This window comes from Tetrao urogallus, assembly GCF_951394365.1.
Source record: "Tetrao urogallus genome assembly, chromosome: 4".
NCBI classification, from domain to species: Eukaryota; Metazoa; Chordata; class Aves; order Galliformes; family Phasianidae; genus Tetrao; species Tetrao urogallus.
The window spans coordinates 25990818-26008381 of NC_136817.1; the positions used below are offsets into that span (position 1 = coordinate 25990818).

Below are 17564 nucleotides of genomic sequence, written 5' to 3' on the forward strand. Positions count from 1 at the left end.
ATCAACACACATCATCTGCCGCCTGGGTTCTTGCTCTAAGGCACCTTCCGCTCCTTGGTAACAAAAAGAGCGACACCATGATTTAAAAGACCTCGCCTACCCAAACATCACATTATTGGTATAATACATGAGACAGGGTGGAATAAGTAGTTGCTATATACCTGCCTTCTAGCCCAGTTCTGAATTTGCTTGTAAAAGCATGTGTAAGAAATAAAGCATTCAGAAGGAATCACAGAAAGATAAAGGTGTTTAAGGCAGTGTCTTCCAACAGGGCTGGTTCCTAAAGAATATCTTGACCAAGCTTTTGGAAACAATATTTACTACAGTTGAAAAGTATGTGAGCAACAATGAACCGGAAGAATTAAAATAATGTCACGAGGCAAGATCAATATTCAAAACTAACAATACATTAATGGAGAAGTGTGGAAAACAAGACTGTGATGAATCAAAACAAATGAAAGCAACAAAAGTCAATGGAAAAAGCAAATGTTTCAGATATAAGTCGTAGCATACGCAGTGATTCAGCACAGAAGCAGATGTAGTTGGTGAAATGTACTGAATCCAAGAGAGTAGTACTTAGCAAAAGAGAGTTGCTTTCACTGGGTCACTACTAAAAGCAGTGCTGTCTACAAAATGCTCAAAGCCGTTGCTCTTGTCTGCTGGGCATTGATGACGCTCAGTCCTTGCCATGTGTTGGACTGCAGACACCACATGTGAAGAGAAAAGCAGACAGATGGAAACAAACACCAGGGATGCAATAAAATCAGTCTGGGCTGTTTTGCTCTTGAAAAAGAGAAGACGAAATCAGACCTGAAGCCTCTGCAGATGTAACAGACTGATGTTTTTATTTGCTGTCAGAACAAACAGGACACAAGTAAAATAAATAAATAAATAAATATATGTAATAATAATAATGGATCAGTTAAACTTACAAACTTACTCCTTGAATGACTCAGGCTTGTTATAAGAGAAAATTTCTGAACTGCAAGAGAAACTGAATAAATGCCTGCTGGAGCTACCTCAGCACACAGAGTTGTAGTGCAGCAACTGCACGCTAGAGAGCATATAAGACCCACATAACTTCCTTCATTTTTACAGATGTGCATTTCACATGCAGTGTGACCATGGAAATCTTACCATTAGCTTTCTTTGACCATGAATCCGAGCTATCTGAGCCCCTGGATTTTGGAAGTACTGGATGACCATCTCTATGAAAAGAAATGTGTACAGAAATTTATATTAAAAGAAAAATAAAAAATCAACCAAACAACCAACAAACAAAAAAACCATGGTTATTGTACATATGTATATCTTAATATCCAACGATCAACAAAACTGCTTATTGCACTTTCCATTTCAACAGTTTTGGAATACTAAGAACATTTAATGACAGAGACGAAGCACTGGTAGTTAGGCTGGTTCCTACTTCAGGAATGAATGAGGACTTTGTACAGTTTCATTCCAGGTTTTGACAGAAAGACTTGACCTTGCTTGCCTTCAAATTAAAGGATAGGAGGGGAAGGAGCAAAGAACATCAGCATGACTAGGAGGTTTCAAAATGGAGGGGAATGTTGCCAGACTTCCCATTCCAAGCAAAACTTAAAACTTAAGAGTAGTCTGACGTCTGTCACACTGCAGTATTTCCATAAAAATAGAACCAAGGATTAGTGAAAATAAGGTGGTGTACCAGGATCTGTGCCAGAGGGTTTTGACATTCAGAGCTGTGCCAGAACATCCACATGATGGAACTATTTAAGCACAGAACAATATTTTCTCTTTCTCTCCCTCTTTTTTTTTTTTTTTTAATATATTTGTAGAATGTGCAGTAATGCTTTTGATTAAAAGAGAAATAAAGAAAAAAAGAAGGAATGAATGCATTAAAACAATCTGTGCCATATTTTGCAAATGTTTTGAACACTTGATAGCTTGACACAGCTTTGTCTTCCCAAGAAACACAAAACACAGCAAGTACTAAATGCCCTTCTATTGCACTGAAGTGCAAATCTGAGAGTACATGTTCCCTTTTTTTGGGACCAGTCCTCAATAATATGCCAGCTGATACTGCTCTGGTGAATAGCTGTTAAACCAGAAACATGTTTTACCTACATATAACCAGTGAGAAAAGCAGCAAGTACAGGGAAACATGCAGTTGTAGAACGGACCTGGTCACTTTGAGCACAACCCAAGGAAGGGATGTTTCCAATGTTCTTTTGGCTTCTTTCAGTGTCATTCCTTGTGTGCTGACCCCATTAATATAATGGATAATATCTAGTGCACGGAGACTCTCCTCTCTGGCAGCAGCTGATCTGGGGAGAATGTCACTGATATACACAACTTGGTAAATGCTGTCATGACCTCCTGCTAACAACAGACCTATGCAGGAAGAAGCAAAACAAAACAAAACAACTTTCTTTGGAACTTAAGAAAAATACATTAGCATGAAAGAGCACTATAATTCTCTATTACCTAGCTCCTCTTTATGGCATGTTAGCGTAATATCAGGCAGCAAGTGAGGCAATACTGGCATCTTGGGTAACTCCAACACACGTCCCAGAACCAATCTGACAGTCTTTGGGGCAGCACGGAGAAAGCTGACTGCATCTGTATGACTCATGTTGGTAACGTCAATGTCGTTAACCTGTGAAGGCAAAAGCAACCAGTATTTCCTAGTAAGGTTCCAAATGAACCTCTTTCACAGCAAATCTCTCTATGTTTCTTTCCTAACGAGGTAGGAGCCATCGATGTATTTAAACAACCTCTTCTCCATGTATTTGAGTAAGTACCTTATTAAATCAATATTCTCTCTTTAAGTAGGATGCACTGTAACTCCTTTCAGCAACCTTCCCAGTGTTCTCCTTCTTGTATTCCCCTTGTCTAACTGCACAAAAACACGCACATTTTTGTTCCTTAAGCTATTCTCATCCTGATGGATGAGAAGCTGGACATGTGCCAGCAGTGTGCCAACTATATCCTGGGTTGCATTAAAAAAGGGGTGACCAGTAGAGAGAGGGAGGCGATTGTCCCCCTCTACTCAGCTCTTGTGAGGCCCCATCTGGAGTACTGTGTCCAGGCCACCAGTACTTACACTGGGGCCCCCAGTACAAGAAAGATCTTAGAGTACAAGAAAGAGCTCTTACAATGGGTCCATAGGAGGACCACTAAGATGGTCAGAGGGCTGGAGCACCTCTCTGATGAAGAAAGGCAGAGGGAACTGGGCTTGTTTAGCTTGGAGAACAGAAGGCACTGGGGAGACCTCACTGTGGCCTTCCAGAACTTGAAGGGAGCGTATAAACAGGAGGAAGTACAACTGTTTACATGGGTTGACAGTGACAGGAAAAGGGGAATGGTTTTAAACTAAGACAGGGGAGGTTTAGGTCAGATATTAGGAGGAAATTTTTTCCCCCAGAGGGTGATGACACACTGGAACAGGTTGCTCAGAGAGGTTGCGGATGCCTCATCCCTGGTGGCATTTGAGGCCAGGCTGGATGTGGCTCTGGGCAGCCTGGTCTAGTGGTTGGCAACCCTGCCTGTGGCAGGGGGGTTGAAACTAGATAATGTTTGAGATCCTTTTCAGCCCAGGCCGTTCCATGATTTTATGTAATTTCAGCACACAACAGAGCTCACATAATTATTTTGGTTTTGGCTCAAAGTTGTTCTTTTCATGCAGTCCCTTCGTCTAGAAACGGTAATTGTCTTACCTTTATGAGTCGGTCCCCAGGACGCAGTCTCCCATCACTTTTGGCAGGATCCTGAACAATGTCATGAATGTAGCAGCCCACATTATCATTCCCTTTGGTCACTGTAAAGCCCAGGCTGCCTTTTTCAGACTTGGTCATGGTGACCTGGAGTTCTACTTCCTAGGGGAAGAAAGTAGCACTTAACAACACAAAAAAAGAACAGAAGCAGCTTTAGACCATGGGCAATTTGAATTTAATACTAATAGAAATAGATAACTAATGCACCGATTGGTGTAACTGGAACACAAGCATGGATAGCACTGAGACACCTGCAAGAGCAGGCTCAGCTCAGCTGTATCCAGCACTTCTCTCTCATTTGGACAGGACACTTTTGCACGAAGCTTGGACTAAAGGCCTAATGATCTAAACAGAGTTGTGAAGGCTCACATCCAAAGTGGCACGTTGCTTTACTCTGAACCAGCTATCACGAATAAAAAGGCTCTTTGAGTAAGACAGCACAGCAGGAGCTAGTGAAGTGAAGTAAGTGAATAGGTTTTCCTACAATGAGATAAAACTGTGTATTTCCTAGGAACTGCACACATGCATATACCTTCTCTATTTTTATTTGCATGAACTCTCAATAGAAAGATGCATATCTGTTTCATTTGCACAGACACTCACACAACACCATGATGGTTTGTGAGTAACTTCTGAAGAAGAGACTAAAAAGGAGACAGTTTGTTAGTTCTCAAAAGGGAGTATGGGCATGAACAGCTGTGTAACCTGGGAGACTTCCACAACTGAAACCTATCAAGGCTCGACTGACACTTCTTTTTTATTTGTGAGTCAATTATGTGAGGCTATGGAAGCACAAACTCCTTCTGATACTCTGCACAAATGTTTCCAGGGTGGCAAGAAGCTATCTCAGAAGAGTCTCAAAACTATGCTACATTTTCCATTTGATTAAAGCAGCAAAGAACAGGGTTTCCTGAGGCCCCCTCTGGCCTGATTCATCCGACGATCTCTAAACAACCACATAGCAAGGTAACTGGTATATGAGTCCAGCCTGAGAACTTGTCTAGAGCTAGGGAAATGTTTAACACCAAGCTTCTAGGCTAAAACGATACACAAAATATATGTATGCAAATCTGCCTATGCAGACAGGGATGCATTCATACTCACAGAAGGAAATGTTATCAATCCCTGAAAACCTCAGAGAGAAAACAACTGCAGACATCAGTACGAGCACGGTTCAGAGCATAAGTGCCATTTATAAGACACCCCCAGTCAGTGCAACTATAACCTACAATCGTCACATTTGTAAATTAATATGGCTATCCTCTATTCAGTCACTCTCCAAACTATGGCTACAAAAACTTCCAGCTGACACAGCAGAGGTTACACTTAAACAACTGAAAGACAGAAACAGGAAATTACCGGTTCATATTCTTCAGCACTTTTTTCTAGCTGGCTGAGTAGTGAGGCCATTCCTTCCAGGCGTGGAGGTAGCTCAGAAGCAGGAGCAGCATAACAGCTGTTTATTAAAACAGATGTAGTAACTTCAGGAATGGTTCTACAGGGTGGGATCGATGTCAAATCCAATAGCAGAGTGCTGGAGACAAACAAGTGCATCAAAGATCAGCTTATACAACATGGCTGTCAACAGTAAATTAATACGTGAACCAGTATTGATTTTATACAGATCTAGCCAGCAAAACAAAAGAAGCATTCCCATGAGTGCACTACAGGAATCATTATGAGCTACTCACCTGTCCTCAAGCTCTGACCTGCTAGGAGTCTCATGTGCAGGATACAAGATGGTGCGAAGAGCACTGCCCTGAGCACTGCGTGCCTCGTGCTGGCTGTGTGCCTGTGTCACAGCTTCATCTGGAGGCTGGCAGAGGGCAGAACTCCAGCTGTGGCCTGACTGCGCCAGTGAGTCCATCGTCTCCTCATCACCACTCCTGCTGCTGTCACTGTAGCTGTCTCTCCTAGAGGGAGACTTCAGTCTTCTCTTGCTCAGATCAGTAGTTTCATTTTCATCTGAGCTATCTCCCTGTTCTTCATTTGAAGGACCAGAAACTTCTCTACTGACATCTGGAAATACTTGTAGGGGTGAACTGATGGGGGTCTACAGAAAGCAAGGACATTTAAATGGATTAAACTCCAGCTATGCAGTTGCAAAGACCACATAATACTACCAAAGGCTGCGACTGAGCGGCCTCTTCTGCCAAGATGAGTGCAACTTTGCCAAGACAAAGTATGCAGAACTTTGAAATATACTATGCTAAAGACCTGCAAAATCATTTAAGGAAAACAGATTTTAAAAGCTTCATATAATGCTTTTATGGTCAAATTCTTGCATTCATGAACGTACCAATCTGCAATAGTGTTACGAACAAAAACGGTTGCTTGTTTCTTTATTGCTTCCCCCTCACCTATTCTGATATACATGCTCTCTTATCAAAGACATTTTGTACTTGAAATGAATTACAGTATGAGTTATTTGTATTTTGTTCAATTGTCCATCTTCTCTTCTTACTCTAATTTCAGCTTAACATTGTACTTTTAAGTTTCTGCCATCAGATTTGAACAGCTTTGCTAATTTGAACACAGAATTAAAATTATTTGCATAGAAAATCTGTTTCTGCTCCTTTTACACTTTCTTCCCTGTATTATGGAAAGCCTGCTTTTCAGGCAAACTCCTTCCTACAGTCTCTTTTGCAGAAAATATTTTAATTTCCACCTTTTCCAAGCATCCTGCAATGTCTTCCTGTTCTCCCAATTTAACTACTAGAATGCTTTGAAAATTGTTTTTGGGCATCTCTAAATTCCAGCAAGTAAATATAACAGTTTCTTTCCTAGCTGTACACACACCAGAAACAGACAAATTGCTCTTTCATAGAATATATTTCACACACATTGCAGTTTGTATTCGAGATCAACTTCAAATCTATATGCTACAAAGCAACATCTGCCTTAGAGAGTAAACCCATTTGAAAATGTAGAAATACAAAATTAAAAAAAACAACAAAGACAAAATCCCTAAACAAAACACGAACAAAAAAGGTACTCGTTCTTTTCAAGTCTGTGAAATTCTCAGTACACTCCTGAGGAATTTACCACAGGAGCTTCTGTGAGCACAGTTCCCCCATCTTTCCTTCTCTATCTTGCATTTAATTAACTAACCCACCAGACCAAGTAAATGAACCCTCAAATAGTAATTAAAAAAGAAGAATCTTATGCCACAGGCCTTACCAACAAAGCAGGATCGATGTCTGGCAGTATACCAGGCGGTGGCCGACAAAGGAGAAGAGAGACTTCTGGAGATGTTCCCCTCAGAGCAGAGATGACTTCCTACGGCCACATTTGGTTCAGTATTAGGCAGAGCCACCAAGACGTGCAGGACTACCGCAGCATGAGTTATGCCACGAAGACAGACAATAAAGATCACTAACCTGCTGGGATAAACCCTTGAGCGATGCCCCGTTCACTTTGAGGATGACGTCCCCAATGTCTATCTGCCCACTCTCTGCAGCAGGCTGCCCAGGGAAGAGCTTCTTCACCCTCACAATGGTTGAGCCCAACTGCTCTGGAGTAGGATTATCCTCACGGCAGAAGCTGAACCCAAGACCTGAGCTGTTCTTCAGCAGCTTTACCTCAAATGTGTTCTCTGTAAGAGAAGCGGTAGCACATTATTTCTTACAGCACACTGGCCATTAAAACAAGTGGTGTGCACTCTGCCTTCAGCTATGATGTTCTCTGGCTGATAGCTTCTCTTCCTAACACCACACCACACCACACAGCACATGAAGGTGTCCTCAAAGTTCAGTTCTGCAGAAGCCCGTTAAGAAGACTGTCATAGCTGATTGATGTGCCTATTCTGGCCACCGAACAGACACCTGTGAGAGAAGCAACTAGCTCCTGGCAGGCAGGATAAACCCTACCCAAGAAGACTAAAGGGCACCAGCAGGAGTTTCCTCACATGCACAGATTCCCCTCCCTCTGCACACCTCTGTAGCAGGAGGAGCTGAGACATCAGCCTCTGGTCAGGCAGACAACTGGCCCTTCTCCATCCCAACTCTGGAAGTCTGCTCTCATCTAAACAGGAGCAGCAGTTATATGAAACAGGAACTCTCACTTTTATATGAGGATTTAACCCCCACGACATTTGTCTTAGCAGCACCAGAATTAACAGTGCCCTTCTACCTCAACAATCCTACAGCCCTGGCCTGCTGGCAAAATTGGGAACAAAAAAGGAACACAGAGAGCAAACAGTTCACAGTCACTGAACTGCGTTAACAAGATATGAAAGGAAACCTTCAAAACAAATTGCAATGGTACAGAAACGCAAAAATTGCATGATGTGCAGGGGCTCAGTGTGGATTCCTAATCAGCTCTGACTCCTGTCTTTCTATTTCACAGGAGATATAAAACTCAAGGATGCTTTCAGTGTTTTCCTACACGACCAGCCCAGACCTGCAGTGACAAAGCTGTAGTCTTTGGTGTTTGTAGCTCTTGTTGCTGGTTTCTCCTGAGGCTCACATGGCCCCACCAGATTTGGAGGTGTGCACTGTGGTGTTACTGGAGCATGAGCCTTTGCCACAGAAAGCTGTCCTTTTTCCAACAGCAGATGCACCACCTGAAAAGATGAAACATCCTCTGGTTAACTGGCAGTGGTCATGGAGATAGCATAGTTTAGTTTATCAGGATCTGTAGCCACTGACCTGTCCGGTGTTTCTCAGCATTTCCACAGCTTGTTTATGAGTAGCACCCTCCAAACTCACCCCATTGACAGAAAGCACGCGGTCACCTAGAAATAAGTAATTCATCATTTAAGAAAAAATGAAGTACAATGTAAATAAAACACAGAAATCTTAAACTCTCAGCTAACAAAGGCAGTGACTAATCAGAAGGCAGTAAAGAATCAAATCACAGAATCACTGAGGTTGGAAAAGACCATTAAGATTATCTAGTCCAATCTCAATCCATCCCCACCATGCCCACTGACCACAGCTCTCCTATATTACATCTTCATGGTTCTTCAGCGCTCCAAGGATGGTGACTCCACCATCTCCCTGGACAGCCTTGTCCAATGCCTCACCACTCTTTCTGAGAAGAAATGTTTCCTAATATCTCATCTCCTCTCCCTCTTCTGAGCACAGAGGAGAACTTTGCAACTAAACCAACCTGGGATAATCCCATGTCAAAGCCAGCATTAACTACTGGAATGATGACCTGCCACAAAGCTCTTATATCTATATTAAAAACCAATCTCAATCTGTGAGGTCAGTTCTCTCTCTAGTAAGGACTGAAGCCTGGCTCAAAAACAAGAAAAGCCATAGCCATTACATTGATTTAGTGTATGAAGTTACCCTGTACACTAAGTGAAAGAGCCACAAATAACACAAAAGCTCTCCCTCCCCAGAGCTGATACAGGGAAGCGTTCTCTATCACCACAGGCTGCATTATGGATAATAATCCTGCAGCAGATTTCGTACTTTCCCCTCCACAATCTCTGCAGTTTTCTTTTGTTTCTACAGCTACTCTCTACTTTGTCTTAATGTTAACTTCATCTGCACAATTACCTGCCAGAACATTCAAGACAAAATCTTGAATTAAAACCATAAACACGTGACATCAGGAAAGGGTTTCTTCCTCCTGAAGCCTTCTGTAATTGCTTCTTTGTCAAACAGATTTCCCAGCTTCCAAGCCACAGTGTACCCTCAAGCCTATCCTGGACAGTTCTCTGACCATTTCTCACATTTAGAACCCCTGATGGAATGACACAAAATACCTTTTTCTATTTTGCCATCTTCTTCAGCTGCTCCTTTTGGAATAACTGCTTTCACATAAATACCGCCGTGCTTTATACTTGTGTTTACACCACCCTAAGAGGAGAGTAAAAATGGGATTTGTCAGTCTTTTGACAGCTAGAACACTTCGTAATTCAACGCAACACACTACAAGGATAGCTGCACTCAAGGAAGCACTTTGACTACTGGCACATAAAAGGAAAGGCCAAATTTGCAAACAAAACCATTTTACAAAGCATGGTTCACAGTCATGCAATTTGAAGACTGTACAAACACAATGTATCACAATGCAAATGCATTCCAACCAAAGAGGCATCCTGCAGCAAAGCATGTCTGCTGTGCTGGAGTTAACATGCTTGCATGCACACAAAGCTCCAAGAACTGTGTGAGCACATCCAGCAACAACAGCCAAAGAAATGTATCCCATGCAGTGTCCTACGCCAATTCACCCTCTGATGTAACACAAACTGAAGAGTGCTTCTTTTCTCTCAGGTCATAGAAATTTGAAGGTCTACACTGAGAAAACTGCGCAAACTCAAATGGCACTATTCTCTGTGGGCCTTTGCATTCCAGGCTCTCAGACAGCCAACGCTACACTGTCACAACTTCTCCACAAACTGGAGGGAGGAAGGAGATCAACAAAATGTTAACATTCACTCTGAAAGAGGGTGACGCTACATCTGAAAGATTAAAGCACAGAGTTGGTTGTGTCCCTCTTCTTTTCACCACATGCAGGATGGCTGTGCTAGGTTCAGCGTGGAGACTGAAAAAGGAAAGCACAATGAAGGCACTATTTGGTAATCCTCCAAGGGCAATCACTGCATTGCTGGCGTTTTGTGATGTTTTCTGCACAGCCCCAGGCTCTGCAGACTTGCTGCTGTTTAGTAACTATGTCCTGCTCACCCTTTGTGACTCCAGTCACTCTGAGAGCCTGACAGGGCAATGTGACTTCAGTGGTTACAAATTCCAACTCCACCCATATGCATATCCATACTGTCACACTTCGGAAAAGAGTGATTTGGTTTAGATATAAGCAGCCACTAAAACTCAATAGATTTGATCTACAGTTAATAGCTGCTCTCTACTGTTATAATTTATGCTGCTTTTCCATTCTCAAATTATTGCATAGTCTACTGATCCATTAACCAGAGATAATTCTGGAATATTAAAAACCTCAGATGCATTTTGCAACACAAAACAAGAACAGAGCAGTGAAAGATGTGTACATATCACTTATGATTCATTCTCTTCATCTCTGAAGTGCCACCGTGAGGTATGGCAGTCTCTAAGTGTGAATCACCGTCAAAGTTTTATAACCTGATGAGAAATCATCCATTAAAAGTACATTTTTGTCTCTTAAGGGCAGTCTTGGAGGCAAGACAGGTCTAAATTGCATCTCAGTAGTTTTTTGCTTTCTGCCTTTTAACCAGCAGAGGGAGAACACAGCACAGTACTTGTGCGTGGAGTGCAAATACTCTGAGGTAACACAACCCTTTTTCTTCATGTGATGCCCAGCAGGAGATCTCTAATTTCTCCCCCTTGCAAACTTGCCACGTTACTGGGGAGCAAGGGACAAAGCCCATCTTTCTGTCTGTACTTGCAAAGCAGCTGCTGTGATAAGATTGACTTTGGGATTTCACTGTAAAATATCAAATGAAGGTTACCTGAAGGGGAGATGGTGCGAAGGATTTACAACACTATTTTTCAGCTTTGATAAGATTAATTGTAAGTCAGTAAAACTACACGCTCTGCAGTGACTCCAGAAAATATTTTGCTTCCTTGGAATTTAGTAATTTAACGGGTTATGGGAGTAGAGAAAAAGAGAAAACATCTGAAAACCTTGTCAAACAGTACCGTGACACTTATTCCCAAGCCGTTATCTTTTTTGGCTAGTTCAACCTCAAAGATATCTCCAGGTTTAAGAAGTTCTGCAGAAACCTTTTTAGAATTCATTTTGTCAGCTGCATTTGCTGAGGAAGATTCCTTTATTTAAAACAACAACAAAAAAAAAAAAAAAGAAGAAGAAGAAAGAAGAGATTTTTGTTAGAACAGAATTGTACAGATAAGATCCTAAGGGATGTGTATCTGAGTCAGCTGCAGCCAAAAGGTTTCCACATGGGAAAGTACCAGACTGTGTGGCTCATGAGACACAGTGCTTTAACTCTTCCACAGCTGCAATCAAACAGCATTAGTGCAGAAACACGTTTGGCCTTCAGCACTTGGGTCTTTAATGTCATGGAACACAGAAAACATAACTAGAATTTCACCATTACATCAGCTTAGGTTCTGTTGCACTAATTTGCAGAAATTAATGCTACACTCTTCTTCAGCTGGGAATCAGAGATCATTACAGGTTAGGGATGAATCTGTAGTACTTTCCACTGTGTACCTTCAGCACAGTGAAGAATGTCTTTGCTCAGGGCAAGGCTCACTTCAGAGCTTCATGAGACAAGAATGAAGTTTCATTAGATAAGAGCATTTTTCCATTGATTAGATCAATGTCAAAAGATACAGGTTCAGTTGCTACTCTAGGCTCTCATTTCAGTTACATCAGTACTACTTTTCTCATCTCTTTAGGACTGTCATCACACTATGATTACATTAGACAATACTAAATGAATGGATGTTTCTTACAGAATCTAGAAGAGCATCACACGTTCATTCCAAAGCAGAATCTGCTTTGAGTAAGACATGCCCATGACATGACACAGTGACGTTGGAAAATGCTTTGAAATTCCAGGAGTGAGTTTCTTCACTCATTTTGAACAAAATCACCAAACTGGTAGAAATAAGCTATCAGCATTTGCCATTAGGAGGACAAACTGTAGGTTAGGCTGCCCTTCCCCCATACCCCTTTCACCTCATTCATACCAACCGACAGATATTTCACTGCCACTATTACACCAATGGGAAATTTTCACATGAAATAAACTGTGCCTTTTGAGCAACCTGCTGCTCCTGACTGCTGGAGTAAGTTGCTTCATCCATGTCAGAATCTCCTCGGTCAGAATACTCCACAGACTCCACAACTCCCGACCTTTTCATTTTGGCTCGAGTACTGTCTGACGACGACCTTCTCTTCTCACTAGTTTTCAAAACCCCAGACTGGGAGTCACTGTACTTCTGTGGATCCTGTTGGGCTCTGCCACTGGCACGTCTGCCAAAGCAGCTGGCCGTCTGGCTCTGGGACAGGCTGGCACTCTCAGTCCTGGAGTCCTGGGAGCTCACACTCCCATCCCGCCTGCCCCCTGACAAGGCAGACACACTGCCTGCAATGGCCCTCTGGTGAGCACGGGACCTGCTAGGCTCCTCCGAAGAGGACTCTGCCTCATTGTCCTGCACTGATGATGGCCTTCTTACATAGGTCCTGGTTCCATTAGTGAGGTGTGAGGTGCTGCACGATGCTGAAAGCCAGAAGAGAAGACAGTCAGCAGGGACTGGTCACATCCTGTCCTCAATATTACACATATTTGTCAGTTTACGGCCATGTGAGATTTTACCATTCTATACCATGCAGAACGCTTTCTATTTAGGGTGCAGCCAGTGTGCCCCCACTGAAAACTACCCCAAATGATCCTACTGCAAAGGTTAGCACTTCCACTGTCAATCTCTAACACAACTGTCAGCACATATTAACTGAGGTGCACAGAAGTGATGTACGGTCAAGTCAGCTGCTCAAATCAGTGGTTTAATACTAAGGAATACTTCTCCATACCTTTGGATGGCTTTTCTTTGGGCTGAGAGATAACGAGTGTCACATCCTCAGGAGCATTCTCTATAATTTCTAATGCTGTGTGGTGGCTGACACCCTCCAAACTCGTGCTGTTCACAGATATCAGTCGGTGTCCTGAACAAAAGTGTTTGTTTAGATAGAATCCAACACTGACATTTGGTCTTTCCTGTCATGTATACCTTTCCTTTTTCACACCATTCACCTGGTTTCAGAGATCCTTCCACATCGGCTGGCCCTCCAGGAGTAACTGAGTGAATGAAAATTCCCAGATCAAGTTTCCCCGTCTTCTCTCCACCAACTATCTGAAAGCCTATTGAAAAAGGCCCAACGCATGCATATATGTCAGTGAGCAGAGTCTAACTTAGCTCAGCACAAGCTGATATTTCAAAGCACATAAAAAACTTTGTCATTCTATTAAATGTAAAATTTAAAAAAATATATCTATACATCTCGAAGAAGTCTACATGAAAGTAAACAGTAAAACTTTTGGATAAAGCTTCACTGCATTCTTAATTCTAAAAAAGCAGTTCAGAATTGGATTTTCTTGTCTTCCTAGAAACCTCCAACAAGGGCAACAGACATGCATGCACTTTCTGATGACACTGTATACATTCCTGCTGGCCAGATGACATGCTTTTCCTGTTACACAGAATTTTAGATGCCTTGTCTAAACGTCTGACCCTGATGTTAAGAGATAGGTTCTTCAAAAACAGTTTTCTATATTAAAAGTGCACCAAACTTGTTTTTTTTTCCTTTTGAAGCTTCCAATCTGTTTCTACCAATTCTTCACAGTAAACCTGGGAAAGATGTCCATGACCAAGAAATATGAACATCCAAGATGTCAGGCTTTGTCTGCTCTAACAAAAAGAGCAAAAAGAATAGCAGAAAAGGCAGAAGGGACAGTCCCTATGAATTGCTCTTGTTCTTTGTCAACTCGTTACTATGGTACTAAGTTACCATGCAGTGTCAATACTAAATACGATCTTCAGGACTTTTTCCTTCTTCAAACTTACATTACAGTACTCTGTTACAGAACAGAGATGCTTTCAAAGAACTCCTCTAAACTGTATCTGATACAAATTACAGGGGAAAATGATGGGGGCTTATGAAAAACATCAGTACAAAAACAAGGAATGGAATCCAAATATCTCAGATTTTGGGCTCACTAAACCTCATAATTGAAGTTCAATTCAACTATATAATGAGAATATTTAAAAAGTACACAATTAATTTACAATAGCTTTATAAGCTTCGCTTCTTGAAAACCTCTAAGTCATCACAACTGTGAGGTGTCCACATGACACAATCCTTTTATTCGAGCACAAAGACAAACCTTCAATGCCATTTTTGTATGATTATTTATATGACAGTTTATATGACATTTATATGACAGTAATCAGAAAAGTGAGCCCACACGTAACACAGAGAAACCAAGAAACAGATTTGGCCAACACCAATCAAGTAGCGGCAAGCGTTAGCAAGAAAGTCTAGGCTTCTGCATCTTAAATGTCTTTAAAATACAGCTCATAACTATCTTCCTCAGTCCTACAATACTTAAATACAGAACACAAAATCTTTACATTATTTTCAGCTTCCATAAACATCCAAAACAATACAACCATGTAAAAGCCACATACCCAAGCCCATTTTTTCATCCTTTTTCAGGTTCACCAAAGTGATCTCTCTTTCTGGTGAGGAAACTCTGCTCTCTGTTGTTTGCAGAGAGTCACCTGAAAAGCCAACATTTCTTAATCAGACACCAGAATACATGCATGCTGACATCCTTTCAAGTTTGCCTTTATGTTCTATTCCATAGAAGAGATCCTTTCTAAAATAGTGGGTCCAGCTGCGAAGAGAAGGTTGCCCACAGAAGCTGTGGATGCCCCTTCCCTGGAGGTACTCAGGACCAGACTGCATGGGGACCTTGGCAGTGTGATTATCCCTTCCAACCTAAGTCATTCTACGGTTCTAAGTTACTAAAAGATTACTGAATGAATTCTCTTAACAACAATCTTTAACTGAAACAATCAACATTAGAAATATCTACTAAACCTATCCTGTTTAAATTGCCAGCATACTGTCAGTCTGAACTCATCAATTAACTACCTGGAGAAGTTGGAATAGCTTGGACTGGAGTGCCTGGCCCAGTTTTGCTGTAAGCGGTACAGGCACTTCCACAACAACATGAAGATACTGAACTCTACACACCAGGCAAAAAAAAAAAAGATTGGTGCAAGAGAACACAGCAGACAGCCCCAACCAGAAAAAGGTTTCTATCCCCACCCACTCCAAAAGTCAGCACATGGTCATTTGGGGCACTGCAGAACCATCAGCCACACAAGCATGGGAAAGGAGCTTCGAAGAGCAGAGTTTATTGTAGTTAACAGTACCTTTAAGAAGTCAAACTAAACACTCTCTGCAGCTGAAAAGCATTACACATGTACAAATCTCTCTCCAGGAAAAAAAACCCAAACCAGTATTTGAGATAGATTTAGACAAAGGTTCCACTCAGCTGATTGGCAGAGGTGTCTGATGTAAGCATAGTCAAAGAACAGAACAACATCTGGCTCTGTTGAGAGCCAGTGAAGCTCTCAACAAGTACAAATTAAAAGATACTGACTTAACCAGTGGAATGGATGTATTATTATTGATCAACTTACTGCTCTCTTTTAATGGTGTTGATGATGGAAGATTTCCAGAGCTACTCATGCTAACACCTGCAACATGAATGCAAGTATTAGACATTAATAGCTTTTTTTCCCCCCAAGAGAGCTATGAAGACTCATTAGACTTTACAAAGAACATGTGTGAGCCCATCACAACAGCAAGCACTTATTTTTAAAATGAGCAAACGCCAACACAGCTACGGTTGAGCAAATTCCAACCATTAATGTGCTTTGGTCACAATTCATAGTTCAGACAGGTGGAAGCTCATACAAAGTCAAAGAATTAAAGAAAGGACAGTGCTATGGCCTTCTCAGCCTCTCTGAACTTCAGAAGAAATCGGTGAGGCTTTAAGAAAAAGCCTATAAGACAAAGACTAAATTTTATAGTACAGTTTGATGGATATGCCTAACTTTGTAAAGCATCAGAACAGCAGCCCTGCAAGTTTTTATACAATAACAAGCAATTTGGGGCAGTAAAAAGCATTTCTACATATTTATATTTAAATTGTTTTGCACACAGGGTCATATTTTCTTTGGAAAATGCCAAGTAAACATTACATTTAAACATGTTAAAGGGGATAAAAAACATACTAAGTTATGGAAATAAAGGAGGAAAGATAATTTAAGCTTCTTAGTTAAGCAAAGTCCAGGCTTTCCCAACCATCTGAACCCTGAAGTTTCAGCTATGTTCTCCACCATGAGCAATGGAATTCAGCAAGACTACCAACTATATACCTAAGATCAGAATTGCTGCTCCAGAGATCATAGGTAAAGCTAAACGCATGGGACAAATGGCTTCAGTCACTACAGAAACTACATGCCTTATGTCTCTCTTCAGTAGCCTCTGCTCATAATGCAGAAAAACCACAGTTCCCCATTCAGTCTTGATTTCAGTGCAGTATAGGAAGTTGCAATGTTTGTACGTTAGTCTGAGTGCTTACCCATCTCCCACTTGTTGTAAAGCCACATATATAATCAATGTTATGATATTAAACACAAAAAGCGAGCTAATGTTGCAAATACTTCAGTCATCCTACTTTCTATTATTCTAACAGAGAACCTCCTGCAACTAAAAACTGATGACAGAGATATTAAAAATTAACATACCATAACTCAGAGTGAGAAATAAGTGTATTCAGCTGCACTGCAGCACTGTTGTCTTCTGCTCTAATGTAGTGGTGATTTTTTTTTTTTTTTTTTTTTTTATTATTATTATTATTTTTTTTTTTTGTGAACACATTTTTTTACTGCTACCAGGACTTACTTACTTGTGTGCAGTACTTCGGACACCTGTGGTATCAGAACAGTTGGTTACTTTGTCCATAAGGAGTATTTTTCTTTTCTTTGCTACATCTGATCTGGAATCATGGGCAGTTTGCCTGCATTAACTCTGCCCTCATCCCTTCTTCAAGTCAAAAAGTTACCATCAGTTAATATGAACATCAAAGCACTACATCTGAAGCAACTGTAGAGTTTGTTAGTAAATACAGTAACAGTATTTTATGTGCTGACCTACAACATAGGCTTGCCCGGTATCTTCCATGGATGATGAGTCCGATTCATTTTTCTTTCTTTCAGGACTTCTACTTAAACCTGCATGAGATTTTGAACTTAAAGGGGAGAAGGAGAGAAGGGAAATCAGACAGAGGGAAAAGGAAATTGGGAGAGGGAA

The 17564-nt window shown here is 41.3% G+C and overlaps 1 protein-coding gene across 1 annotated transcript in view; it reads right to left on the minus strand.

Moving 5' to 3' along the window:
• Nucleotides 1–17564, minus strand: part of PTPN13 (protein tyrosine phosphatase non-receptor type 13) — a gene marked incomplete at both ends in the record, with an annotated part of 84248 nt that overhangs the window by 10383 nt on the left and 56301 nt on the right. Inside the window, 18 exons of the mRNA XM_079534532.1 lie at nt 1138–1208; nt 2163–2373; nt 2467–2638; nt 3699–3857; nt 5115–5289; nt 5447–5808; nt 6936–7034; nt 7136–7350; nt 8157–8319; nt 8405–8490; nt 9475–9568; nt 11333–11476; nt 12431–12897; nt 13209–13340; nt 13429–13536; nt 14864–14956; nt 15887–15943; nt 17405–17502. Of these exons, the coding sequence (XP_079390658.1) occupies nt 1138–1208; nt 2163–2373; nt 2467–2638; nt 3699–3857; nt 5115–5289; nt 5447–5808; nt 6936–7034; nt 7136–7350; nt 8157–8319; nt 8405–8490; nt 9475–9568; nt 11333–11476; nt 12431–12897; nt 13209–13340; nt 13429–13536; nt 14864–14956; nt 15887–15943; nt 17405–17502 (2906 nt within the window). The remainder of the gene's footprint in view (nt 1–1137; nt 1209–2162; nt 2374–2466; nt 2639–3698; nt 3858–5114; nt 5290–5446; nt 5809–6935; nt 7035–7135; nt 7351–8156; nt 8320–8404; nt 8491–9474; nt 9569–11332; nt 11477–12430; nt 12898–13208; nt 13341–13428; nt 13537–14863; nt 14957–15886; nt 15944–17404; nt 17503–17564) is intronic.